At 45.4% G+C, this 27,465-nt stretch overlaps 3 protein-coding genes across 3 annotated transcripts; 2 read left to right on the forward strand and 1 right to left on the reverse strand.

Annotated features, from left to right (window-relative positions):
- The first annotated feature begins 5,878 nt into the window (after nucleotides 1–5,878).
- On the forward strand, nucleotides 5,879–8,101 carry LOC120676168 (clathrin interactor EPSIN 1-like). The gene is made up of 2 exons (XM_039957392.1): nucleotides 5,879–6,914; nucleotides 7,436–8,101. Exons 1-2 carry the CDS (start codon nucleotides 6,359–6,361, stop codon nucleotides 7,639–7,641), a joined length of 762 nt encoding a protein of 253 aa, XP_039813326.1. The 5' UTR covers nucleotides 5,879–6,358; the 3' UTR covers nucleotides 7,642–8,101.
- A 276-nt stretch (nucleotides 8,102–8,377) lies between these two features.
- LOC120673810 (ATP-dependent 6-phosphofructokinase 6-like) lies at nucleotides 8,378–16,024 on the reverse strand. Its single transcript, XM_039954820.1, has 15 exons — nucleotides 15,563–16,024; nucleotides 14,905–14,951; nucleotides 14,761–14,800; nucleotides 14,607–14,669; nucleotides 14,387–14,524; nucleotides 13,443–13,601; nucleotides 13,303–13,356; nucleotides 12,988–13,056; nucleotides 12,746–12,875; nucleotides 12,567–12,607; nucleotides 12,142–12,366; nucleotides 11,387–11,432; nucleotides 11,140–11,291; nucleotides 9,728–9,917; nucleotides 8,378–9,027 (listed from the first exon to the last, which is right to left on the reverse strand). The coding sequence occupies exons 1-15, from the start codon at nucleotides 15,893–15,895 to the stop codon at nucleotides 8,393–8,395; spliced, it is 2,322 nt and encodes a 773-aa protein (XP_039810754.1). The 5' UTR covers nucleotides 15,896–16,024; the 3' UTR covers nucleotides 8,378–8,392.
- Nucleotides 16,025–23,006: 6,982 nt separating this feature from the next.
- Nucleotides 23,007–26,821, forward strand: LOC120673458. The gene is made up of 9 exons (XM_039954293.1): nucleotides 23,007–23,483; nucleotides 24,067–25,038; nucleotides 25,126–25,207; nucleotides 25,312–25,378; nucleotides 25,463–25,648; nucleotides 25,735–25,795; nucleotides 25,876–26,300; nucleotides 26,383–26,472; nucleotides 26,557–26,821. The coding sequence occupies exons 1-7, from the start codon at nucleotides 23,180–23,182 to the stop codon at nucleotides 26,046–26,048; spliced, it is 1,845 nt and encodes a 614-aa protein (XP_039810227.1). The 5' UTR covers nucleotides 23,007–23,179; the 3' UTR covers nucleotides 26,049–26,300; nucleotides 26,383–26,472; nucleotides 26,557–26,821.
- The last annotated feature ends 644 nt before the right edge of the window (nucleotides 26,822–27,465 follow it).

Raw genomic sequence — 27,465 nt, forward strand, 5'->3', positions numbered from 1 at the left:
TCAAGCCAACTACTAAATCATGCTTCAAAAGTCGGTTGAGTTGCTTCATGCCAACATGACCAAGCCTTCTATGCCATAACCAACCCAAGGATGATTGAGTGAATAAGCAAGTGGACAAGTTTGCCTCTTTAGTAGCAAAATCCACAAGATATATATCCTCATGTCTAAATCCCGTAAAGATGTGATCTTTTCCATCCAAGCTAGTCACTACAACATCATCTTTAGTGAAACTACACTTATATCCAAAATCACAAAGTTGAGTGACCGCTAAGAGATTAAACTTGAGAGAATCAACCAACAATACATTTGAAAGAGAATGATTGCTTGAGATAGGAATTGTACCAACTCCTTTGACTTTGCCCCGGCTATTGTCACCAAAGATGATGTCACTATAGCCACCCACATTCTCATCTAGAGAGGAAAACATCATTTGATCTCCGGTCATGTGTTGAGTGCATCCACTATCAAGCACCCAATGTTTTCCTCCGGACTTGTAATTCACCTACAAAGAGGAAGTAATTCTTTTAGGTACCCAAACTTTCTTGGGTCCTTGAACGTTAGTGACCACATTAGTGACCAAGACTTTTGGCACCCAAATGGTATTCTTTTTAGCACCATTTATAGGTATCCCAACAAATTTTGCACTAACATTGCCATTTGAATTTTTCATAAGCATGTAACTTAAATCAAAGGATATGACATTCTTGTTGGTGCAATTCTTCTCAACATGACCAACCTTTTTACATTTTTCACAATATGGCTTGCCACTACTCTTCACAAAAGTAGTTTTGGTTTGCACAAAAGCCTTCTTCCCTTTCTTAGGAATATATCCAAACCCTTGTTTGTTAAAGGTGAACTTTTGGCTTACCCAACAATGTTTAAACTTTGCTCTACTATCATAGCATTTTCTCAAATCATTAGTCAAGCAAGTAACCTCTTTCTTTAACAAATCATTTTCCATAATGAGAGATTCATTGCAAGAAGGGTTATCAATTTTAGTGCAAAGAGAACTAGTAGAGCTAGAGCCACAAGATTTATCATCAATTAAATCACAACTAACACCAATGCTCAAAGTTGCTTTTCTTTCATGACTAAGCAAGGTATTGTGAGCTTCCTCAAGCTTCTCATGAGTTTCTTTGAGATTCTCATGAGAAGTCTTTAGCTCCTCATAGGAATCTTGAAGAGAAGTAAACTTCAACTTCAAGTCCTTCAACTTAGCTTTTTCTTTTGTCATGAATTCATCGGCATCATTAAGCATTTCAACAAGATCATCATATGAAAGTTCATCAAGTTCACCATCTTGTTGTACCTTTGCACCACCCTTTGCCATAAGACAATGTGGTGTAGAGAAGAGTGATGGAGCCTCCTTGATGGCGATCCCGGCAACTCCCTTGGATGGCTTGTCATCATCATCATCATCATCATCGGAGCTTGCATCGGAATCCCATTCAACAAAATAAGCTTGGTCATTCTTCTTCTTCTTAATGAACTTCTTCTTCTTTTCATCATTTTTCTTGTCATTTTTCTTGTTTGGACAATTGACAATGATATGACCTATTTCACCACAATTGAAGCAAGTCTTGTCCACAAAAGGATTTTTTCTTGATGATTGACCTCTCTTGCCAAAGTTCTTCTTGCTCATCATTCTATTGAATCTCTTGACAAAGAGAGTCATCTCCTCATCCGATTCTTCTTCTTGGCACCTACTTTCTTCTTCATTTTTGCTATCTTGAGCTTTGAATGCCACACTTTTCTTTTTCACATCAATTTCTCCACCATGAGCTTCATCATGAGATTTCTTGAACATGTCATGGGTGAGAATTTCTGCCAATATTTGTGTGGGAGTTGCGGTCTTCACATTTGACCTTACAAGTAAGGTCACAATTGTGTCATATCTTTCTGGAAGACATCTAAGAAATTTGTGGTTGAAATCCCCATCCGGTACCTCAAATCCAAATCACTTGAGGTCATTCACAATGTCATTTAGCCGGTTGAACATCTCGGCTATACTCTCATCCTTCTTCATGGTGAATTCACTAAAATTCCCTTTAAGCAAATACAACTTGGCCTCCTTCATGGTTGATGTGCCCTCATGAATTTCCATGAGCTTCTTCCATATGTCATTTGCAATTGTGAGGCTCTTGACTCTATTAAATTCATTCACATCAAGAGCACTAAAGAGCACATTAACCCCTTGATCATTTAGTGTCTCATTTTCCTCATCTAGGGGTGTCAAACTCTTTGGGTCCAAAATAACATATCCATCACTTACTACTCTCCATAGCTTTCTACTCATGGCTTTGAGATGAGCCGACATCATAGTCTTCCAATAATCATAATTGTTCCCATCAAAGAACGGTGGCTTCCCAACATGAATCCCATGATCACTAGTCATTGTTCTACTCCAAGATGGTTAAATCCGCAAGTAATGGAGTACTTAGCTCTGGTACCACTTGTAGGATCAAGAACACCGACTAGAGGGGGTGAATAGGCGGTTTAAAATCTAAAACCAATAACACTAGAGAAATTTAATTAGTAACAAAAGAAAGCCCTATGTCATGCTATTACTATCTCTAGATGGGTTTGCAACCTAGGGTGACAAGACACAAATCAAGCTCTATTAAAGTAAATTGCTCAAAGTAAAGACAAGAATAAAAGTGAGCAAGAGAAGTAACCAAGCTTGACACAAGAATATATCCCGTGGTGTCGATGACTTGCCGATCACCACTAATCCATGTTGAGGTGGATTCCAAGAATCAACCGCTCCTCTATCAAGAACCTCTTGATCTTGAGCCGGGTTGAATCAAGGAACCGCTCCACACCTCGATTCCACTAGAGTTGCTCTTCACCACTCCGGTGAGGTGAGCACAAAACCTCTCACAACCGAAATCGGGGCTCCTCAACAATCTCCTTGGAGGAGCTCCACGAAATCCACTTCTCCAAGCCGTCTAGGGAGCGGCAACTCCCAAAAGTAACAAGTTGATGACGCTTGCTTGAAGTTTCCCTAATGCCACAAAGCTCAAAACCTTGATGCAATACACTAGGAAGCTCTCACACTCTCAAGAATGCAATCTCTAAGCAAGTGTGTGTGAGAGAGGGATGCCTTAGCTCTAATGTGTCAAGAATGTTGTCCAAATGGCCAAGAGGACCCTCCAAAGGCCGGGCAATGAGTATATATAGACACCCCTTCAAAAACTAGCCGTTACACTCTTTTCTGCGAAGTCGCGGACCGTCCGCGTTTCAAAAACCGGACTGTCCGCCGTTATAAACCAGTGAGTCAGAGTGCATTTAATGCATGTCAAAACTAGCCTTTAAGCTCTGGCGGACCGTCCGCGCCCCAGGGGCGGACCGTCCGCGCCCCAGGGGCGGACTGTCCGCAGTTAAGAGTTCCAACCCACCAGAGACTAACATCGTCTCTGGAACAACTTTGAGATTAGCCTGCGGACCGTCCGCGCCTTAGGAGCGGACCGTCCGCAGTTAACTTTTCAGCCCAAATCAGATAAACAACCTCTCTGGTACAAATATGAGATTAGCCGGCGGACCGTCCGCGCCCCATGGCCAGACTGTCCGCCGTTCAACTTTGAAGCCCAAACCAGAGAAACACCCTTTCTGGTACAAAATTGAAACACAGTGGCGGACCGTCCGCCCACCTGGGCCGGACTGTCCGCCAGACCACCAGAGCCTTAGCAAGCTCTCTGGAACGGTCGCGGACTGTCCGCCCCTCTGGTGCGGACTGTCCGCCGTTACTCAGTTAGCTCTCAACCTTAGTCTTTTTCAAACTTTTTCAAAACGCCGTTAGCCCTCATGCATGCCACTAGACATTTTGAGCAAAATGGCACTAAAGACCCGTCAAGCATGAGTACACAACCCCTCTTGATAGTACGGCTATCTATCCAACAAATCCGGTCACTTTTCATCCACTAAACGCCTTGTGACCGGTAAAATACAAAAGCCCTATTTTATACCTTTGCCTTGACCCCGAGCTTTGCTCATCATCTCCAAAACTCCATACGTTCACAATCAAATCTCTTTCATCCGTGGATCAACCTATACTCATTGTCTCAAATGAAATCGTTAATCCACAAACCGTTGTTATTAATTACCAAAACTCGAATTAGGGGCCTAGATGCTTTCAAGACCAACACCAGTTTTTTCTGCACACTTTGTCCTCACTCGTGCGCACCCGGGAAGAACTTTCCAGTCGGTCACCCATCCCTAAATTTCTCCGGGCCAAGCACGCTTAACCTCAGAGTTCTTTGGAGACCGGCTTCCGGAAAAGAATTTGCAACTTGTTGGTATGAGTATCCTATTAATCCTATTAAGCCCTGGGGCGGGGTGTCACATGCTCACCCCCTTAAGAGACCGACGTCCTCGTCGGTCAATCCCAAGCCAGGAACGTCCTCTCTTGGCCACGTCCCGTACGTCCAGTGCCAACAGCCCATGTGCCACGTCCGTGCGTCCAGTGCCAACGGCGCATCCCAGATGCCCGCGCACTGACCCGCCACGCGCCCGTGCCCATGCCGGTGGCATATGCGCCCCCACGCGCCCGTGCTCATGCCTCCGCACTTACGCCCGTACGTGCCCGTGAAACCGCGAGAGTCGGCTCTGGTACCATTCTGTAACGTCCCGCCTCCCCGAGGCCGGGCCCGCTTACATCTGGCTGCTTTCTAGGACATAGACTGTCCTCACAGACCAACACCAGTCTTTTCTGTACACTTTATCCTCACTCGTGCGCACCCGGGAAGAACTTCCCGGTCGGTCACCCATCCCCAAATTTCTCAGGGCCAAGCACGCTTAACCTCGGAGTTCTTTGGAGACCGGCTTTCGGAAAAGAAGTTGCAACTTGTTGGTATGAGTATCCTATTAATCCTATTAAGCCCTGGGCCGGGGTGTCACATGACGGCGGGCGTGGGTGTGCGTGGGGGGCGCGGGGATGCGGCGACGGCGGCGGCGACCGGCACGGACGGCACCGGCGGCATCGGCTTCCGGCGCAGGTCGTCGACGGTGCGGCGGCCAATGTGTATGGGCGCAGGGGGTTGCTGCTTGTGGCTGCGGGCAGTGCCCCGGCCGTGGCTGGCCATGGTCAGTCGTGGCCATGGCTTGCCGTGGCTCGCCGTGGCTGTGGCTGATTGGGGCCGGCGCTCGGGCGACGGGAACTGAGGTGTGGCGGAGGTGGCTGGTGCTCCCCTTCTCCTCCTCGACGGCGATGCTGGTTCGGCGCCGCCATAGTGGTGGGGCTGGGGGGGCTGGCCGATGCATGCTGGTGGCGCCGAGGTGGTGCTTCAGGCTGTGCCGGGCTTCTTCCGATGGAGGCATTGCGGAGGCGAGAGGGAGCGGGCTATGGGCTTGGCTAAGAACGTGCGGCAGGTGTGGTGCTGAAGCGGGCGAAAGCCTTCACTGACGCTTTTGTCGGTGGCGATGGTGGCGGCGCTCTTGTGGTGCCGTTCTCTCTATTGGGGGCACCATTGTGAGGCAGCATGTTCCTTCTGCACGGGGATCTTTAGGGTGAAAACCCTGTCCATCTATGAATGTGCGGCGGCGGCACCATTGGCGTCGTGACCTCGTTGGAGGCGCCGCATCTGGAGTCCCGCCTTGGCTAGGTTGTGGTGGTGATTGGTCGGTGGTGTTGCCCGCGCGCAGCGGCAGAAGAGGTGCGCTTGGTCCGTGTTGGCAGGGATGTGCAGAGAATCCTTGGGTGCTGGAGGTCTTGAGCTGGCGCACATGGTGCAGTGGTGATCCCGGTGACAGCTGGGCGGAGGTTGTTGTTTTCAGAGCAGTTTCAAATATCTGAGTCCTTGGCAGAGGAGTGTGAGGCGGTGGGTGAGGCGAGGCCCCCACGCAGAGTGGCTAGGATCAGTGTTTTCTGCTGAGGCGGCGCTGCGACGGGAGTGTTCTGCTGAGGCACCACTGGAGCAGGGGGATCGATGATCGTGTGTGCGCGGCTTGAGGGTGATAGTCCCGTGGTGGAGGAGTTCGAGCTGCCGTTCAGGACTGCAGCGAGCCGCGACATTTGGCGTGGCACAACATTGGTGACAATGGCGCAGACCGCGGGTGGCTTCTTTTGGCTCCTCTCCCAGGCTGTGGTGGTGTAGTGTTTTGTTGTGTGTGTTGTTTGCGTGGTTGTTTGTGTGGTGGTGGTGTTCGCTTCGGCGCGTTATGTACGAATTATTCTTCTTCTTATATGATATGGCAGTGCTCCTGCCTTTTATCTCAAAAAAAACATGCGGAAATTATTTTAATTTCTATGCATTTACATGATTGATACTTTGCTTACTTGATCAGCGAAACACTTGGTAAGATTACAATTCCATTGGTTCTTATATTATCATCAATTTTCTAACACCCTGCTTCTTTCCAGATGTTATCACATGAAGATATTGATCTATTTGCGGGGAGACCATCCTTTGTTGATTCTGCTAATAAATCATTCCCTTCCCTTACACATTCCAATGCCTCTGCTTTTGATCCGTTTCAACCATCCTTTGTGACATCATTCCCTTCATACACTGAGTTCTCAGTGCATGACACCCCAACCAAATCCAAAAACCCCTCACATCAGCATTCCAGCGCTGCAGATTTTGATCCTTTTGCTGCAATTCCATTGAAGACTTTTGATGAATCTGACTCCTTCAGTGCATTCTCTTCAAATATGGTTTCAGGTCAAACTAAAACGGAAAGTGTGAAATGTTCTGATCGTAGTCCTCTTGAGGAGCTGAATTTTGATGCCTTCACTTCACATACGGTATCTCCTAGAACAATTGCCACCAAACTCATGAATAAGTCCCCCACAAAGCTGGAGCCGGCCTCTATATCAGAATCAAAATCAGATGTGAAGAAAGGGGCTTTCCAGGTCAAGTCTGGCATATGGGCTGATCCTTTGAGTCGTGGGCTAATTGATTTGAATATAACTGCATGTAAGTATCTCTACATTATTCCACTAAAAAAAAGTATCTACTCATGCTTCTACACACATGAGCATGTGATTTATATATTCTAGTATGTGTCCATACTCCATGTACATAGTCTTCATTGGGTCAGATACGCCCTACATCATGAGATACACACGTAGGAGTAGCTACAAGCAAGTGTAGAAAGGATTTTTCATGAGCTGCTGTCAAAGTTCTACACGCTTCTACACACACGCACCTCATGCTTTGATACAGCTAATAAAGTTTCTATACCAAATGCAGGGGACTACCAAAAGCATGCATAAAAAAAGAGTATATACTTTTTTTAGTAGGAACAAAATTTACCACAAGTAAACACATTTCAAGACTGTACATTGTGTGTTTTTATTCATAAACGATGCCTAATATGCCCTAATCAGTTCGCAAAACAACTGGAGGCTGCATTACACTCGGTACAGTAAGACTGCAGCTTACGAGTACATGTTCTTGTAGCTTATAAGTGTTTATTGTTTAATCATTATATGCAGCAAAGAAGGTCGATCTTTCAGATGTAGGGGTTGTTGGGCAATTGAGCGACGGATCTGAGGATAAAGGCCCAGCTGGTCCGTGGTGCACGGAGACAACAATGGGCACCGGATCAGGCCTGCAAGGCAGGTCTGGTTCTCCATCGTCCGCAGGAACCACTGGTGGAACTGGTAATTTCCAGCAGCAGCAGTTTATAAGCTTCAATTGACCCTAACTCAGGATCTTCTTGGATGCGACATGAGAGTGGCAGGCAGTATCTGATTTCCTGGATCATTTATGCAGTATTGCTCCTGACATCTCATCAATGATCAGGTGTTTCTGAGATGGCCAGTTCTAGTATTGCAAAATAACTGTCATCTTCGCCCTTGATAGTGTTCAAGAAAAAATATTCGCCCTTGATGTGTATAGTTTTGTATCTACTAGTTCACCAAAGTAAAGCTGTATGTGCGCACTGTGAATTCAGCCTTTGGATTTTCCTTTTGATACTTTTTTTTTGGTATCTCACTTCTCAATAGCGCGATTCACCCTGTAACTTACCTCCTCTACTGTACAGTGTACACCCGAAATTAGGGGTAAGTTATATACAATTATTCAAACTTCAGTATGATAATACTAGGGATAATGCAGATTGTATGAATTGTAATGAAATGATAAACCCCTTAAGGACATTGAGTACTGGTATTTCGCGTTGGCTACGGGTGAAAATGATATGACTCAATTTTTTATAAATATCCCAAGTATTCTCATTTTTTACACTAGGATTCAAATGGTGCATATGGGCTGGCTAACCTTCTGTTTGACAAATTATTACATGAAGAAGAAGTCAATCGACAAATCCAAGCTCGTGCTGTATCACAAATTCACAATACTTCGGGGGGGGGGGGGGGGGGGGGGGGGGATTGAAGCGCTCCGCTTATTTTTACAAGCGTGCCGCGCCCGCGCGACGTGACCGGCGAAAACTAGCGCCCCGCCACGACTTTGATGGATGACCACTTCCAGAACCTCTTCCGCCTCTCCTTGCCTTTCTCCTTGTGCTCCGCCGTGTCGGAATTGCTGGCCTTCTTGTCCCGCGAGAAGGACTGGAACGCGAGCAGCCTCGACCTGGAGGCAGCAGCCACGCTCGCGCCCGGCTTCTCGTGCAGTGGGCTTCCGCGGCCGTCGTCGGACGCCTCCGAGTCGTGCGCCGGCGGTGGCGGTGGCGTGGTGCAGCCTGATCCGGGCTTTACGGCCTCGACGTCCGGCTCCATCTCGGCCGCGGCCCGCGCGTTACGATCTCCGGTTCGCGGCGCCGGCGCGACGTCGCGCTGTGGCGGCGTCCGCGTCCCCGGTGGTGTCGCGGGCCACGAGGCGCCTGTTCCGGGCGTAGGCTTCTCCTCCTCCACCTGCGTTAAGGATCCACCTGCGCCGTGAGCCTCCTGGCTCGGCCGCTGATCCTGATCACCCGCAGCTGCACCTGCCTCGTTCTTCGCATTATTGTCCGGCTCCTGGGTCCTCGCGGCGTCGACGTCTGGTGATGCAGATGGCGGCGCAGCTCCGGTCACCGGCTTGTGCGATAGTGCAGACGCCGTAGGGGGAGCCTCGACGCCCACGGTGCCTTCCCCCATGCAAGAATGTAGGCAGGGGCATCAGGGAGGAAGAATTGAGCCAGCTGATCGAGCATAACCGCCAACGTGCAGAGCACCTGGACGAAAATAAGGAACAACGGTACCCCCCCTCCCCGGGTCAGGCAAGACGAAGGTCGCTGCACCGACGACAAGGTCACAGGAGGTTTAACAGTTCATGGCCCGTGGGCGACCGACTGCTAGTTTGGTGGTACACTGGACGTTAATATTGAGCAGCTGAAGGTCGCTGCGCCGACGACAAGGTCACAGGAAGCTTTAGCAGAAGAAGGGAGGCCGACGACACACTCACAGTTGCAGCGGATGGAGACCGGCAGTCCGGCACAAACGACGAACACACGGTCATCAAGCAGGTAGCTTTTCAAATTGCAGAGGTCTGCATGTTTTCTGATGCAACTTCACAAAATATAGCTCATTTATTACGTGAACTACTGAGAACGTATTACGGGGCTTCGAATGTGCTCCGTTCCAAGGAACCGGAACGATGCAAACGAAACCAATACTTATTGGATTTGCCGTTGGCGGGACAAAGTTGCATTACTAGTCAAGAAACTACTAATAGAAGTCCTACGGCCTAGCACGCACTGAATTTGCAGTTTTGGCCTATGGACCTCAGCCAAATAGCAATGGGTATTGTACACAGCTATGAACCGTCAAAATCATACTATTTCTCACCCTTTGCCAACACTGATGCATGTTGCTTCTTCGCGTTCTCTCCGTTCTTCCTGTTGTTGGCCGCCTTATCGGCTTCTCTGGCCGCATCGATGTCCTCCTTGCTCAGGAAGCTCGGCTGGTTGGTTGAAGACAGCAGCCTCGCCCACATCCTATCGGTTATCCTCACCTTGTTCCTCGTTGATGTTACCCTCTGTTATCAGGATAAATTTTTGGAGTCATGTTAATCGCAAATATAAGAAGGGAACAGTTTTGTGGTTTTCCCCAGTATAGAAATCCTAATCATGGATTTCACTAGGGGTGCAAATGGGTGACCCTTAGGTGCACCTCCAACCTTTTTAGTTCAAAATTTTCTACTAATTTTTCAAAATGAGATCTGATTTTAGAGAATTAGTACAAAATTTTGAACTAAAGAGAGTTGGAAATGTACCTAAGGATCACTAATTGACACCCCTAGATTTCACCAGAACTTCCCTTCTAGAAGACAAATCCCATCTCTTGTGAAAGTAAACTACAGACCAAATTTTAGTTGACCTAAGGTCTACCTAGGTGCTTTGCAAATTTTCAGACCAAATGCACTGTGATGTAATTGCTACTGGTGAGGTGTTGACTAGGGTTGGTAACGGATCATGACCCTAGTGGTCTCTTCACAATCCAACTTGGCCCTTATATAATTTTAGCTTAAAAATGTATAAGATTAGAGCATGACCCTTTTAGGACCTGGCCCTTTGATTATCTAGGCTAAATTTTAAAGCCCTTTACCACCTCTAGCGTTGACTCCATATGTGCTCCTTTGAACACAAGGCTTGTTCAGAACTATACGGAGTCAAATTCGTTTCCTTTTGGGTACGCAGCAAGCAAAACTGTGTCAAGCGATGGAGCAAGCAAAAATGTTTGGGCATACAACAACAACAACAACATAGCCTTTTTTCGGGTCAGTTGGATCCATGCCACTCCAATTTCTTGAAATTGGATCTCATGTTGAAAATCATGTCATTGAGTGGCATGATTTTCAACATGACACCCAATTTCACGGAGTTGTGGTGGCATGAATCGAATTTTCCCTTTTTCCCAAGCAAGTTGGGGTAGGCTAGAGATGAAACCCGAAAGAAATAAGTTCAAGGTTCAGGCACATTGATAGCTAGTCTCCAAGCGCTCCTATCCAAAGCTATCTCTTTAGAGATATTCCAATCATTAAGGTCTCTCTTAACCGACTCATCCCACGTCAATTTGGGCATCATAGCATGATTTATGTGTGCCACAAAGACACCAAATTAGAAATTCATTGGCCCAGAGGAAATACTGGTGGCCCCAACCTCGAATGCTCGTTTCCTAAAACTTGCATTCAACTGGCTGCAAGGAGCATGCTAACACTAACCCTGTTTACGAAAGGATACAGTGGAAGTTATACTCACATGGAATGGTATATACGAATGCCTGCCATTGACCATTCCGACTGTAAAGCTGTATCCTGCCATTGCACCATGAATGGCACTATGTGCGAGCAGTGTGCAATAGACATTGTCTGATGCATTGCTTGGAATAGCACGGATCATGTAAGTTGGATCTGCATTGGAAAGGAAAAAAACGTTCTTGTCATATTCCTTGACACGTTTGTAAGTACAAACTAACACCATGTTGACGAAGTAAACATGAGGATACCAATGTATTTAATAGTCATTTCCATCTTCTTGCTCTTGCAATAATCCTACAAAGTAACAATGAAACATTAAATTAAATAAGCTTTGAACAACACCATGCAAACACTAATCAGCAAGACACCAAAAAGAAGAACAAGAAACATGAAGGTTCCACTGATAATAGTAGTACCACATAGCATGCATGGCTCCACACCATGAGGTTTCGAGCTTCTAAGCTATACATACCCTTGTAAGCTTTACAGATACTTACATGCATGATGCATCTAGCATATAAAGTATATAAATTCATAATTTGCATACAAGATCACAATGCATGAAATATTTGAGTAATTTAGCTTTGACCTGCAGCTAAAGTTTTGAGCATTGCAAATAAGTTGTGAACAGGGCTTATGAAAACTCAAACATCTTATGATGATTCATGCAGCTAATTAAGTAATCACCCTCTGAAGTCTGAACCTCCAACCTCCACCTAGACTTATATATGCTATTTAACTGACTAGCACAAATGGCAGAATACGAGTTCACATAATCTTTGTACTTGGATATTAAAACCTATACCGGGTATCATTCGAACTTGCATATGGTAGACTTATTTCAAACCCCAAGAGAACCATGCATACATTCTTGTATTTTAGTGGGAATTAGAAAGATGTGCACAAAGTGCATGTCAAACTGGCATTTCAAGCAATCATAGATATAAAAGGTGGAATCAAAATGGATTACTATACTGATGAAAAATGACTAATATAAATGTACCTTGATCTTGTGAGTCAACCAGAGACCAACATCAAGAAGCAGCTTATTTCCAGAGGCATCTTGCTGATCTGCAATAGGTATACTTTGAGCAATAAGATCCTGTCCTGCTCCCTCAGCCACCACAATAACCATGTGGTTGTTCTCCTTCAACCTCCTATCTACATACTCGAATAGTCCACCCTCCCCTTCCAAATAGAAGGGAGACTCTGGAATCAAGCAGCAGTCCTACATAAGATGGGCATAAATAATTAGTTCCATCTACAAAAAAGATAAACGATGGGTCAGAAACTTAGAATATTAGTCGTTGTATTTACATACTAACAGAATTCAGAAGGGAGACAGAGCACGTAAAACAGGGCAGGGCACTTGAAGAAACTAAAAAATGATTGGAATAGTTTGGGTATAAATAGAAACTATTAACTCACCACATCTCTGCTTGCAAGAGTAGCGTACATGGCAATAAACCCTGCATTAGCGAGGAAGTATCACAGTAAGGACAACGCAATGCAATAGTGAAAATTGGAAGGAAAAAAAAAAAGATAACCGGGAATCCATTATGCTGCACAAGGGGGTAAACATTCAGTTCATAGGCAGGAAAACTAACCACTATAACGACCCATAAGCTTTACTAAACCTATCCCATTTTCAGCACTTGAAGCTTCCACATGAGCTGCATTAATGGCACGCTGGGCCTCCTCTACAGCAGTATCGAAACCAAATGACTTGTCTATAACCTAACAAGAGGTGTATACAAACAATCAGCATTGATCCAGGTCTCTTCACTACAATCTTTCAAATCAAGACATGGGCAGCAAAAGCTTCTTTGAAAGCACCAAAAAAATTTACCGCTATATCATTATCAATTGTCTTGGGAATACCAGCAACAGCTACTTGTAGACCACGTCTTCGAATTTCCTGCAGTAATTGTGAAAATAGAACATAATAAAAAATAACTTCTGGATTCAAATTCTTCACAATATATGTCTATAAAAGACTTTTGATGATACATATACATATACATATATTTGGAGCACATTCAACACTACCGCCTGAGGTCCCTACTGCTTGAGAGTACTTGAACCAATGGTACAGAAGTTCTATGTGCAGTTTGACTACATATGAAGTCCTGAACAACACATGGCAGATGTACTAAGTAATTACCTTGTATATCTCATATGCACCCTTCTGAGTTCCATCTCCTCCGATAATGTACACCTAGATGGCACAGAAGGATATTTACTCAACCTCCAATATAATAAGGATTATATAAAGACTAGTTATCAGCAACAGCAAGCACACACCTGATTAATTCCACGATCTTGAATGTTGTCAACAATCTTTTTGGTATCATGGCCACCACGTGATGTTCCAAGAACTGTACCACCTCGCTTGTGGATATCATTCACACTCTTTGGTGTCATGGGAAGATAATTGCTTGAATAGAAACCCTTGTATCCATTCTGCAAAATTGCTTACAGCTTGTTACACGGTACGTCGATAGAAGAAAACTTTCATGCATAGACTAGAAGTACAGATAAAAATTTAATCTCTCTGATTCACTGCAATCAGGATGTGTACATTGGGCGTGTTTGGATCCATGGGCTAGAGCTATTTTTAGCCTAAAGCAGCCCAAAATAGCCCAAAATCCCCAAACATGAGGGCTACTTCTTGGCTATTTGCAAATAGCCTACCTCAAAAAACTATCTCACCCAAGGGTAATTATTTGGGCTATTTCAGGTGGAGCCCACTATAGCAAGAGAGGTAATAGAGCTCCAATGATTGGGAAAATGTGCTTTAAAGGCTAAATAGCTCTTGGATCCAAACATGTCAAGAGCTATTTTATCTATTTACTTGAGCTAATTAGCTCTAGCCCAAATAGCTCTAGCCCTTGGATCCAAACACGGCCATTATCATGGCAAAACCACTAGCTAGCAAACAGTTCATAACAGTTGGTAATGTGAATCACAAAAACTGTGCACCTATATTCAGACACTAAAAATCTGAAGTTCCCAACATGCAACTAGTACATCACAGTGCAGCCAAAATCAATTATTAACTGAGTTTAAATTTGCAAAATTCCTATTGATTCATTGCAAGAGTCTAACAGGCGAATATATCAAGATTTGCCATCTTTTTTAGAAAGAAAGAAATAAAGGACCGGTTAAAAAATCTGTGGAAGAAATTGTGACACATTAATACATTATATCATTCAAAATCTATATAGGTAATCTGGATCGACTCAAACCTGTATTCCGAAGACATTGTTAACGTTGTACATGTGGGACAAGCCACACACCAACTCTCTGATGACAGTATTAAGCCCAGGGCAAAGGCCTCCACAGGTTACAATGCAAGCTTTCACTTCTTCTGATTCGAAATACACCTGAGATTTCAATATTATGTTAGATTATATGTATAATGTGTTGCTCACAAAAAGGTATATGTGAATATTGAAGGCATCATACTCTCTGACGAGGTCCAGCACGTCGGAAGTGGACTCCTCGTGGACTGTTCTTCTGAACAACCACCTATAGTAGCACAAAGAACACGTCATTTTACGGACACAGCTCAAACAAACAACATTGACACATGGAACCATCAAATGTGGTATTATTATACCTTTTCAGGTACTGTATCATCTGCATTGACAAAATACTGCCTGGTGAATGTGTGAACAGAAAATTCAGTTTACATATTGCACATCGAACAAAATTTGAGGTTATCGAAAGATATAGAAAAGTCAAATAGAAAGAAAATCCTCACTTGACAGTTGAATACGCCGGATGATCTTGCAAAGGATTAGGATAAGTCTGCCAGGAAATTCAAACAGGGAAACTATTAGCTAATGCCCGTGATGTCACCTTGAAAACGAGATCATTTAAACTTAAAATTAAACAGAACGTCCTGTGAATGGGCACATAGATGATTTACAACAGGTCAACAGCAGGGACAGGACGTCAACTAATACAAGTAATCCTTCCAATCTTCCAGAAGCATGTAAATGTAAATAAGACGCCAAAGTGTCACCTACGAATACAGTCACAGACGCAAGGGAGCATGAGATCCGCACGACAACCTCAGTTCGATACGAATTCGGCAAGTAATATTGCATTTCTATTATATCACACTCAGCTAATGAGCTGCCTCCACCTGGCAAGAGCCGCCAAAGTACCCGAAAATGCAGCTCGAGCAATCCCCGGGTATTTCCAAATATAAAAATCGCCGGGTAACAAACAAAAACTTCATCTAAATAACTTTCGAAATGGCATCAAAGCGAAAGCTGGCTTATCGAGATCCTCGATCCCCAAAACGATCCCATCACACGCATGGTTGCGATTCATAGTAGCAATTTTCACCCAGGAACAACAGATCAGTCAACGGAGCAAGCAGAGAGCGCGGGAGAGGGGGCTGCGGCGCTCACGGGGAGGTCGGGTATGTAGTCGGTGAGGTGCGGGACGTCGTCGAGCACGTATCCGTAGTCGCCCTCCTCGAGCTTGACGAAGGCGGCGTCGTCGTCGTGGAGGTTCAAGGCTGAAGCGTTGCGGAGCGCGCGGAGGTTCGGGTATGAGTCGCGGGAGATCCGGACGCACGTAGCCGAGAACGGCAGCGCCGCCTTCCCGGGCGCGTGGTCCTGGAGCGGGAGCTGCGCCGGGGAGTCGTGGTCCGCCTCCACCACCGTGCCGAGCCTTGTCTCCGCCTCCGCCTCCGCCTCCGCCTCCTCCTCCTTGGGCAGGATGATGTGGGACGACGCCATTGTAGCACTCCCCCCAGTCCCTAGACGCTTCTGGATCGAGCTCCCCCTGGTCGGCTGTGGCCTGTGGGTCTAGCGGGGGCTAAAAAATGGTTTCCTCTCACCGGAAAGCCGACGGGAAAGAAGCGCGGGTTTAAGTTTCCCACTCGGTAAACAAAAACCGCAAAATTTTGCGAAGGAATCTTACTAATTTGAAGTACTAAATGAAGTCTATTTATCGCGAGACGAATCTAATAAGCCTACTTAATCCATGATTTGCAACAGTGATGCTACAGTAATCATCCGCTAATTATTGATTAATCATAGATTAATTAGCATCATTAGATTCGTTTTGCAATTTACAACACATCTGTGAAAAAGTTTTGTAAAAAAATTTCATTTAGTACTTCAAATTAATAAAATTCTGTCGAAAAAAAATTGTGTTTACACGCCAGGATCAAAACACGGCCTAAATAGTCGGCGAGGGGCGAAGTGGAGCGAAGCGTGGAGAAGGGGAAAGGGAAGAAGGCCAGAAGGGTCCGGAGCTTTGGAGTTTGGAGGAAGGGGTGGTTTCTGCTGTCCACGATGGCGGGGGGTGACGATGATATTGACGCCGCCGGTGTTGCTGGTGATGAAATGGCACGGCCGCCGCATAGGGCGTGCATTGTTTCTGTGATCCTTTTCTTATTGCGACGATTGTTTGTGGTTGACTTGTCGACTACTAGTAGAGGCCCGATGATTGTTTGTGGTTGACTTGTCGACTACTAGTAGAGGCCCGTTTTACTTTGTACAAAGGTGTAGCCTGTGAACTTTCGAACTCTCCTTTGGGGTTGACATCTTGCTGGTTCTAGCATTTGTCATATTTTCGTCATTTCTTTTGAGATTATATGGAAAAGAAACAAAGTACTAAGATTTGTTTTGCTCATGGAAATTATTCCTTTTTCACGTGCTTGATATTATGCTACGTCAAAATATTACGTGGCAAGGTAAAGTAAAGATCTCGCGTCCATTTGAACACGGAAAGAAAAGAATTATAAACCAAACACATTGTGGCAATGAGTAAGGCGAGATGAAAAGGAACGTAGATGGAGACATTGGTTTGCCAATAAATACTTCCTCCGATGTAAACTATGAGAAATGTTACCTTGTAAACTATGTCAATGTTTAGTATACTAGGCATCATCCATCAATTACATGTGACAACGTATCTAGTGCAAACCACAACTTTCGTGAAAACCCGTGCAAACCACGGCAAAAAAAGTCGTCTAAATTCACCAAAAAATCACACATGTATATGATATGATGATGCACAACCTTGTAAAATATCTTGTACAAACTCGACTTCGTTTGTGAGATATAAAAATATATCTCACAAACGAAGTCGAGCTTGGACAATATATTTTACAAGATTGTATATTATCATATCATCTACATGTGTGATTTTTTTGGGTGAATTTATACAACCCTTTTGCCGTGGTTTGCACGATTTTTTCACGAAGTTGTGGTTTGCACCAAATACGTTCCCTTACATGTATGCCATCGTCTGCCCTAAGCCAAGGCTTAGAAAAAAAACAATTAAGCTACTCCCTCCGACCTGAAATAAAATATAAAGTATTTTTTAAGTTTTGCTATATTAAAAAGAATATAAATAATTAGATTCATTATAAAATATATTTTCATATTTTACTTATTTGATATGTTAAATATTAATATTTTTCTCTATAAATTTGATCAAATACATATTACTTTAACTTAGGACAGACCAAAATATCTTACTTTTCAGGATAGAAGAAGTATCTTCTATCTCCATACTAAACTCGCTTATAAAACAAGGCAGCAAGAGTCAGCCTAATTTATGCGACATCTATGGTCTAGTTAAAAACGGTGGCCTCATATTTTCGATTGTCTAGGGGGGAAATATGTAGAGATCTTCCTTTAAAAAATATATGTAGAGGTATATATAGACCTATGGTAGGACATTAGCAGTTTGGCACATGTAACAAGGAGCCTATCAGATTGTAATCTGTACAGTCAAGTGGGTGCTATGATAGTTGCAACTTGCAAGGCATTGGCTTCCTCCTTCGGGTCCATCCGGTGGCGCGGCCTAGTCGTGGATTTGCTCTACCGGCCGGACAGCCGGCGCTGGAGCTCACGAGCGTGCGCATGGATTGGGCCGGGTGGCTGGTTTTTGGTTCTCGCGCATCTCGGCACATGACCTTTAGCTTTTGAGAAAGGTCCGGCTAGAATAATACAGTACGTACTGTACGTGGTTTTGGAGAAATGGACGGTGCGCACGCTTCGGCTTCACCGTGCAAGCACGAGCATGTCGCTGCCGGGAAGCACAAAGCAAAACTGTAAAAAAAAATCCAGGTGCATGTTTCATCAACGGATGAACGCGAGCCGCGTAGGATATTCAATTATTCATCAAATTCTGAACTACTCCCGGGCGGATCGGGTGCATTCCCGGTAGCCAGAAGGCACATACGTGTTTCTTCCGACTTGAGATCCACGTCCCTGTGGCCAGCGGATGATTTTTCGTGGTTTCGCGGACGCAGTTTTCCTAGCTATTTTATCCTCCATTTATTTACTTTCACGCGCTCAGGAAAAATAGGGATGTAGGAGACTCTAGAACTTTACGGAGTATGGTCCAAATTAAAGCTTCTGGAATCAGGAATTTGAGACACGCTCTTGGCATCCTTCGTAGACCATGGTTATGGGAGTGACACGGGCATCTAGATTCTAGACCATTCGTCTGTCCGCCCATAGATAGTGTCGGTACGCTGTAACTGGGGTACCCACTCCTACTGTGCCAAGACTCGCGTAGTTATCCGTAACTACGCCCTAAGGAGCTGAGCAGCCGGACCCCTGGGGTCCGACTCCATCTCACCGGACCAACGGTCCCGGACCCGCTTCCCGCTCGGGGACGGGTCCGGTGTCACCTCGTGTCCCAGAGGTGGAAATGCTCAGCACCTGTGGCCGCGGGCCTGGACCCCCGCAGGTGGGTCCGGGACCTCCACGTGCCTATCCGGACCCCCGTGAGCTCTCGGCTCAGCTAGCTGCTCGGGTGGGGTCCGGAGCCGCCACGTGTCACGCAGACGCGGGCGCGGGCGCAAGCCTTCCGATGGAAGCTCCCTCACCCACCCGCATTAAGTGCGAGTGGTTGAGGCGGGCTCTGCTGCCTCTGGGTACGGGGCAGTTTTTGTCAGTCCACACTGTGGATCGCCAGTTGCCGAGGCGGCTCGTCATGATGACCAGCTACTGACTGGAGCAACAGTACACGCTGCTACAGTGACTGAGTCAGTAGTTCGGCGCTTCATCATGACCTCGACGCGCGACTGCAAAGGCTAGACTCTACTCTGACAGGACAACTCAAGACCATCTCTGGTCAGAAACTACGCATGGAAGCCGACGACAAGATCTCCGGATCTGAGGCATTGAAGGCCAAAGTGTAGTTTATAATACATCGCCGGGTCCACATGTCGGGGCCCCGCTCAGTGTACGTGCTCCCCTTGGACATATAAAAGGGAGAGCACGCCCGCTAGAACACAAGTTCACACGGGCTGGAAGGAAAAAAAGACAGACACAAGCTCTCGCGAACTCTCTCACTCTCGTGGGAAGGCAATACAACACACAGTGGACGTAGGGTATTACGCTCCGTCGGTCCGAACCACTCTAAATCTTGCTGTGTTCATTGTGTTTTTCTTGGGCGAGATCGAACTAGAACTAGCTAACCCCCGAGTACACACTCTCTAGGCTTAGGCGGGTGCCTTCCGCCACCCGGCTGTGGTTTGCAGCACCACGACAGATAGACAGCATGCAAATGCGCCTACCCATCCTCATGCGAATGGAGTATCAGTGTATCACAGCCCCCGTTCGGATGGCTGGCTGAAATGGCTGTTCGGACTGGTGGAAGCTGGAGATTACTGTTGCGGCTGGAGAAACGGCTGACTGCGGAAAATAACTGCTAGCCCCTTCTTTAGTTACCTTCAAAATTTTACAAGATTCTCCGTCACATCGAACCTTGGAATGCATGCATGAAGTATTAAATGTAGCTAAATAAAATAACTAATTACACAGTTTGTTTATAATTTGCGAGACGAATTTTTTAAGCCTAGTTAACCCATAATCAAATAATAATTATCAAATTCAAACAAAATTGCTACAGTACTTTACACCCAAAACTTTATGCATCTAAATAAGGACTAGGTCCTGCTCCTTTACTCGGCGCCCACCGTGGCTGGCTAGCCGCAGGCCCGTATCTAGGCACGTGCGGGCCGTGCGACCGCACAGGGCCCCCAAATTTAAAGGGCCCCCAAAATATTAGATATATATTAGATATAGTCATGTAAAGTCTTTAATTTAGTTGATTGTTGATCCAATTTGTGGCAAAATATGGCCCAAATTGCTCCTAAAAGATAAATCGTTGTAGGCGTATCACTTGTCACTTCCTTTTACATGGGTGCTACTCGGGTCACGTGTGTGATCTCGAGTGGACCTATCACAGCACCACAACCTCTCCATGATTCCATGTTTTGAACCTAAAATCGGCCTAATAAACCAGGGCCCTCAATGCTTTGTTGCTAGAACAAACTTTTTTTTGGAAATTTTTTTGGTTGCTAAAACAATAACAATTGTTCCAGCAATAAAAGAAATTATTCCGGAACAAAAAATAGTTATTAGACCTTTTGTGATGATTTAACTGTCAGTCACACGTGTGACTTCTAACATTTGTACTTTCACACAGCACATCGCGCTTGCCGACTGCTATCATTTGGTAGCACTAGGCCACTAGGGCCCAGTCCATTGTTTCGCACATGGCCCTTGAATTTACCGGTACGGCCCTGGCTAGCCGTTAGGCTGGGCTGAGCAGCCCAGCCAGTCCAGCCGATCTAACAATCGTGCCCTTTTTTTTCGTCTTTGATGAGGTACAACTACCACGACAACAGGTGGATATCAATGTGTGTTTAACGAGATGAAACTCGTCCCTAAGAGCTTGATTGATTGGCTACTAAAATATGGACATATTAAAATGTGCCATGCTAAAACATGGGTATACCAATCATTTTTACTAGAGCATTAGGTAAGCTATTTTTTGGATTCTAACCCAACAAGTGTCAAATTTTTTTAGCATAGCAAATTTTGGTGACCAACCAATCAGACCTTGGAACACTAAAAAAATCTTTATCCATGGGCCTGAATTAAGGCAAACAATGGCAAAATTCAATTCAATGTGCGAGTTTAATAAAAAAAATCTCTGGACACCAATACAGTCCCATGAACAACGTTACTATCACTTTGTCGAACGAAGAAATGACCAAAAAAAAGTTGTACATCTTGAGAAGTTATACAACTTTGTATTTGAACACTTTTTAATTTGAATTAATTTACTGGTTCAAAATATGCTTCGTATTTCTCTTTGCCGAGTGTTTTTTCTCTAGCACTCGGCAAATACCTTATTCGCTGAGTGCCAAAAAAAATATTCGGCAAACAAGCAAGTTTCTCGTGTGCCACAAAAAAGTGCATGACAATTTTATTACTTGCCGTGTGCCAAAAAAACACACCGTAAAAGAGATTCTTTACCGTGTGCAATTTCAGGTGGTACACAACAAAAACATTCTTTGTCGTGTGCCTTTATTTTGTTGTCTGTATTCTTGAGCACATTTGGTAAAAAATTGTTTTGCCGTGTATCCGAGAAATAGCACACGACAAACTCTAGGGAACATGACAAATACTCATTTTCCAGTAGTGTAATTGTAGTACGTTACTACTGGATTTATCTTATCTATGGAAACTATTTATCAGTTTTCGTTGGCGACATGTCGTGTTTACTGTAGTAAGTTATCATTAGAATTTTTCTATTCTTGAAAACCATTTAATTTTGACAAAGTGTTTTTATTACATCAAAAACGAAATCACCTAACTTATGCTCCAAGCGAGAAACAGTGGTTCTTCACGTTCAAACCAGGACATCGTTCTCACACATCTCGAGAAAGATTGGGAAGAAGGCGCACGTTAACCGTCTCATCTTTGGACACGCCACGGACCGAGTAAAATACACGGCCGGTTTCTGAATTTAACAGTAGGTGTCATCGGTTCCCAAACTCTTAAAATATACATCTAGATTTTCAAATTTATTAATTAGTTCACGTATAGTCCAAATTATTGTTACTCTTGTTAAATCTCCATCGTGTCAACTTGATTGAACGACGTGGACCTGACATGTGAGGCCCATATGTCAGGTCCTTCTTCCTCCTTCCTCTGCACGCCCGTGGGGAATGGTGCGGTGGCGGCGCACGCCCGTCAGGGCATGGAGGGCGGCGGAGCACACCTACGACAGCTGCCACATGCCAGTTGGCTGCAGAGCGGTGGCTACTGCACCCACGCGGGGTGGAGCGGACCATGAAGCTCGCACGTGCGGGGAGGAGCGGCGACTGAGCACGCACATAAAAGATGAAGCGGCGGTTTAACAGAGATAACGGTGATTTTGAACCGGACGTGAACCAATTAGCAAGTTAATCGAGATATATATTTTGAGAGTTTGGAAAACCGAAAAGTCAGCAAGTTTGACGCCAGCTGTAAAGTTTAGAGACTGCGGTGCATTTTACTCCAAGGAAAACCGAAAACCTCCGCCGGCTTCCAGCTCGCGTCACGCACGGCCAGGGTTCACCTAACCGGTCAAACCGGCCCGGTTCCGGTTTGGGCCGGTACCAAACCAACCTAAATTCAAAATTTAAATTTAAATTAAAAAAATGAAAAATTCTCAAAAAATTTCTAAAAATACTTCAAGGTGCGATGAATTTAATGGTGTCAAATTTTCTCAAAAATTCGTTCATTTAGTATAGTTTGCGGGGATTTAAAGTTAAACAAAAAAATGTGCATACAAAAGTATACAAATATAATGTAAAAATAGTAAAAAAAGATTGAAGAGTTCATTTAGACTAAAAAAATTAATTTGACCGGTTACCAGTTAAACCGACTGGTAAACCGGTCAAACCAGTCGATAAACCGTACCAACTGGTTTTCGGCCAAACCGGTATGGTAAACCGCTGACGGACCGCGCCGGTTTGGCCGGGTCCGTCGGTAAGGTTAACCGTGCGCACGGCACGGCCGACCGTCCACCTGCGCCCTCGACCAGCCCCCCTCTCACGCTTGCAGAAGGGAGGAACACGAGACTCTTTTTAGTCCTCACGTCATCGCCGACGTGCCTTCTGGCTTCTGACTCGTGCGGTTGCGCCCGGACAGGCACCGGCTCGCCGCCCCTCTCTCTCTCTCGTAATCCTTTCCTTTTTCTCCGGGAGCCAGATCCGGATGGACCAGTCCCCGGCGAGGCGCCGGGATAGCCGACGGCGGCGGGGTGGGGGGAGCGCCGCTGCAGCCGCGGCAACGGGGGCTGCTGGTGCGGACGTGCTGGCCGTGGTGCTGGGAAGCGCAGCGGCCACGGCAGCCCCGGTGGCTGCGGGCGGCGCCGCCACGCCGGCGAGGCGCAGGAACCGGCGGAGGTCTCGTAGGCGGCGTGATCGGAGTGCCGGCGCGGGCGCAGGCGCGGGCGCGGCGGCGGCGGCGGCGGACGAGGAGGCGGCCGCGTCGGAGAACACGGAAGCTCCCGTTTCAGGTAATCCGACACTGCCATTTGCTTCGCCTGACGTGCCCGCGCCTTGGATAAGTTCTTTGTGGTTCCGTGACTGCTTTTTGTATTGGTGGGCAAAAAACTCCACTCCTCGCGTTTGTCATGCCAAGACAATCGTTGCAGCGGACTGTAGCAATTCCGTTGCGAATTGATGATGGAATCCGAGAAAAATACGTTCCTAGGGTGGCTCGGCAGAAAGTAAAATCTGCACTTAGGCGAGTATTTACTTGTGTCCTCGTTTTTTTTGGGTTTGTACATTGTACTGCCAGTCTGCCATACTAGTATAGCCTTTAAAATGCGAACATGTGTGGACTGTGGTATTAATGTTTGGTACGTTTAATGCTCCCAAAATATTTGTAAATTGTTTCTGCACGCTTAACATATGATCACTTCGATTCATTTTAGATTTCTGGTCAGCATTTGTGAAAGGGTGCGATTTTCAGTTTTCAGCCATGTATATTTCAGAAATAGATAGACAAGCGTATCATTTTGTTGTTTTTTATACCTCTTCAGTTTTATTATTTTTGTACGAGATGGAACCTGCATGACACGGCTAATTGTCTGGCAGATGCCATTTCAACTCAAGGAGGCTCTGCTCTGCAAGCAAGTTGTCATCTGGAAGCAGTGGCAGAACATTTGAGCGACAGTGTGCTGCAGACTACAGCTGAGAAGATAACGGACTCAAATGAAACAAGAAAGAGAGATTTTCAGGCTGGAAATAAGGTGCTAAAAGTTTCTGCGGCAGATGGTTGCACGGCACAAGAATCTGATTATCACAATAAAAAATCAAACTTTCCAGAGATGAAGAGTCACCATTTGTCAGGGAACCTGGAAGAAGTATACCAGAACAGAATATTTCCTGGCTATAGCTCTCTGCAGAAGTCGGAGAAATATAAGGAAAATGAAAATGGAGCTTCTCTCAACTCCAGCAGTTTAATGGAGGAAAAGAAGAGAAGGAAAAGAAGAGGCGGGAAGAGACATAATCGTTGCAAAAAAGCTACTCCACAGGATTCTCCATTGCCAACTGCTGCTGATACTTCTGGTTTGATGGAAGTCGTTTCAGAGAACAATACTTCATGTCTTATACCCAAAGGACAGAGGGAGAATCAGGATCTGAACAAGGTACCCATAAGTAACTTAGTTCCAGTGGATACTGCAAAGAGATCAGAAGCATATGTTGTAAATTTGGATAGTGACACTGAAAAGAGGTGTGAACAGGGAACTAGTAATTTAGACAGCACCTTTGAAAAGAGGTGTGAGCTGGGAAAGAGTATTTTGGACTACACAAATATGGAGAGAAATGATCTCCAAGAACGAGACGTACTATGTTCATCAAAAGATCACAGTGCTAACTACCTGAGCCCTTCCCATTTGGCTGAGGCATATATGGAAAAGCTCAAACTTGTCTTTTCACCAGGACGACCCTTAGGGTTTCCAAAGAAAAAGCTTCTCATCCTAGATCTTAATGGTTTACTTGCGGATATCAATGCTGACTACCACAATGCTCACATGGCTGATGCCAAGGTTCGAGGAAAATTAGGTGAAGTTTCTACTATTGTCTATGATTGTTATTTTGCAACAGTACTGATCAAGAATTTGACAGAAGATTGTTATACCTGTTTATCAGTCTTCCGAAGGCCTTACTGTGATGATTTTCTCAACTTCTGTGCACTGAATTTCGAGCTAGGTGTATGGTCCTCAAGAAAAAAGTATGTATGATTTCTTCTCATCTTTCTTCATTTTGGCTTTCCTACTTTGTTGTGAGAACAAACTTTGTTCTACTTGCTAATCATTATGCCTATAATTTCTCCAGAGAAAATGTCGCTTCGGTTGTTAATATCGTTATGAGAGATTTCATACCACGCCTGCTATTTTGTTGGGTAGGTCTAATTAACACATGCTTGTTCTTATTCTGAGTTTTTCTTTGCTTGCTTATAACATGTTTATGGCCTAAATTTGTGCAGGACATGTCTAAATGCACATTTACTGGACACAAAACACTGGAGAACATGCACAAACCATTGGTTCTGAAGGAACTGAGGAAACTGTGGAATAAGGAAGATCCTGATCTTCCATGGGAAGAGGGGGACTATTCAGCTTCCAATACATTACTTGTGGATGATTCCCCTTACAAAGCCCTGCGCAATCCTGTATTTGTCCAGCCTCTTCACCAATTTTCAATACATTTACTTATACTGCACATCTCACACGCTCTTTTTATGTCTATCTTGTGCAGCCAAATACTGCAATTTTTCCTCGCTCGTACAGTTATCTGAACTGGAATGACAATTCACTGGGTATGTGCTCATCACTACCAATGTTCTACCTCTATTTTACTACAACTTATTCATGCTTAAATTTCAATTGCTATAAGCAGGCCCCGGTGGAGACCTTCGTGTTTATCTGCAGAACCTAGCTGCTGCAGATGATGTTGAGTGTTTTGTTCGTAATAATCCATTCGGTCAACCCTTCATCACCGAGAGCGATCCGCATTGGAACTTCTATGCTCAGATTGCCAACAAAAGGAGCATCCCCTTGACATGTGCTTGAAGTCTCCTATTCCTGGGAGTTCAGTAGTGTCCATGGTCAGGGATCAGGGCTCTTAAGCTTTGTATGTTGTGATCTTGAGTGGCAGTTTGCTTGTATCCCGCTATTGTGGATTACAGAGTCGCTACTGTGGATTACAGAGTTTTTGTAGTATCAGTTTTTCAGGGAATGCATCACAAGGTGGTACTACCTATGTCCACTGTAAAACTGGAAGAGGGCGAAGCACCACTATTGTATTGTGCTACTTGGTACTTGGTAGGATGGACTTCATTTGTATTTGAACTCAATAATACACATGCCCCCAATTAATTTCCTGATGACAATCCTCTTGTTGCAGATTAAACACAGGAGCATGACCCCTGAAGCAGCTTTGGATCATGTCCGATCCATTAGGCCTAGAGTGCTTTTGGCACCATCACAGTGGCAGGTATGAAGTCTCTTCTGTGATTGCATTCTAAATAATTATAACAAACGTGCTAAGATGCTTCATGACAACTGACACAATTCGCAGGCTATTGACACATTTATGACTCATCGCTGGACAACTTCCAATACGAAGTACAAACCTGGGCAGTTTCCTAGAAGCCGTTGAAGCTTGTCGCACAAACACAGAAAATGATGAGTACCATGCAATGGAGTTTGATTACGAAGACAGCAGTTTACCACTAACTCAAATTATGCTACATAGACCAGCCAGCCCCACTAAGAGCATCTCCAAGAGTTCCCCATGTTAACTTGCCATCCTATTTTTTTTGGCAAACGAAGAAAAAAAGGTCTCCAACAGCTTGGCAAACAGATTGGCAAATTTATCAACTTGGCAAATCTTCCCCTCCTAGCGCGCATATATGCGCGCGCGCGCTTACGGCTTCGCATCGCGAGAAAAGCCGGCGGCGCGACTCTTCCCGTCTCGCGTGCGTCATCGCGCGTCCCTCTCCGTCTCGCGTGCGTCGTCCTTCGTCATCGCGTCCCTGCTGCTGCTGACAGAATCTGATTTGCTAGGGCCGGCACTCAACGATCTCAGCGCGCAACAGTCTGACAGCGACGACTACGAGCATGGGCACACGCCGGCAGGACAGGAATTCAATAGTCTCTGCAAGCTCCGATCCCTCATGTTCCGCTTGTCTTTGTCTGTCAATTATCCCTGATGGAGTTAGTGCCATAGCATGGGCACGTTTTGAAAGGGGCCGCCCGGGCCTGCCGCGCCATCGGTCATGCGGACACGTCGCCCCGTGCGCTCGATCATATCATAGCCGATGGCCGTAACTACCACCACCGTGAAACGTGTGCTCCTGTCGACGGCGCAGCAGCAGGCCGATATGACCGGCGGGGGAGACGATCTCCCTGCGAACGGAATCAACAGCCACCGCAACAAATTAACTGCTGAGCCCACTATTTTATGTTTTGGCAAGCCAAAAATAAG

The sequence above is a fragment of the Panicum virgatum genome, chromosome 5N, assembly GCF_016808335.1.
Source record: "Panicum virgatum strain AP13 chromosome 5N, P.virgatum_v5, whole genome shotgun sequence".
Taxonomy (NCBI): domain Eukaryota; kingdom Viridiplantae; phylum Streptophyta; class Magnoliopsida; order Poales; family Poaceae; genus Panicum; species Panicum virgatum.

Coding starts and splice junctions, on each gene's coding strand:
- LOC120673458 (XM_039954293.1), top strand. CDS start 23,180: ATGGACCAGTCCCCGGCGAGGCGCCGGGATAGCCGACGGCGGCGGGGT. Junction 23,484..24,066: donor CACGGAAGCTCCCGTTTCAG/GTAATCCGACAC, acceptor ATTGTCTGGCAG/ATGCCATTTCAACTCAAGGA. Junction 25,649..25,734: donor ACAAAGCCCTGCGCAATCCT/GTATTTGTCCAG, acceptor TATCTTGTGCAG/CCAAATACTGCAATTTTTCC.
- LOC120673810 (XM_039954820.1), bottom strand. CDS start 15,895: ATGGCGTCGTCCCACATCATCCTGCCCAAGGAGGAGGAGGCGGAGGCG. Junction 14,670..14,760: donor ATGATACAGTACCTGAAAAG/GTATAATAATAC, acceptor GTGCTACTATAG/GTGGTTGTTCAGAAGAACAG. Junction 14,525..14,606: donor GTGCTGGACCTCGTCAGAGA/GTATGATGCCTT, acceptor TTGAAATCTCAG/GTGTATTTCGAATCAGAAGA.
- LOC120676168 (XM_039957392.1), top strand. CDS start 6,359: ATGTTATCACATGAAGATATTGATCTATTTGCGGGGAGACCATCCTTT. Junction 6,915..7,435: donor TGATTTGAATATAACTGCAT/GTAAGTATCTCT, acceptor CATTATATGCAG/CAAAGAAGGTCGATCTTTCA.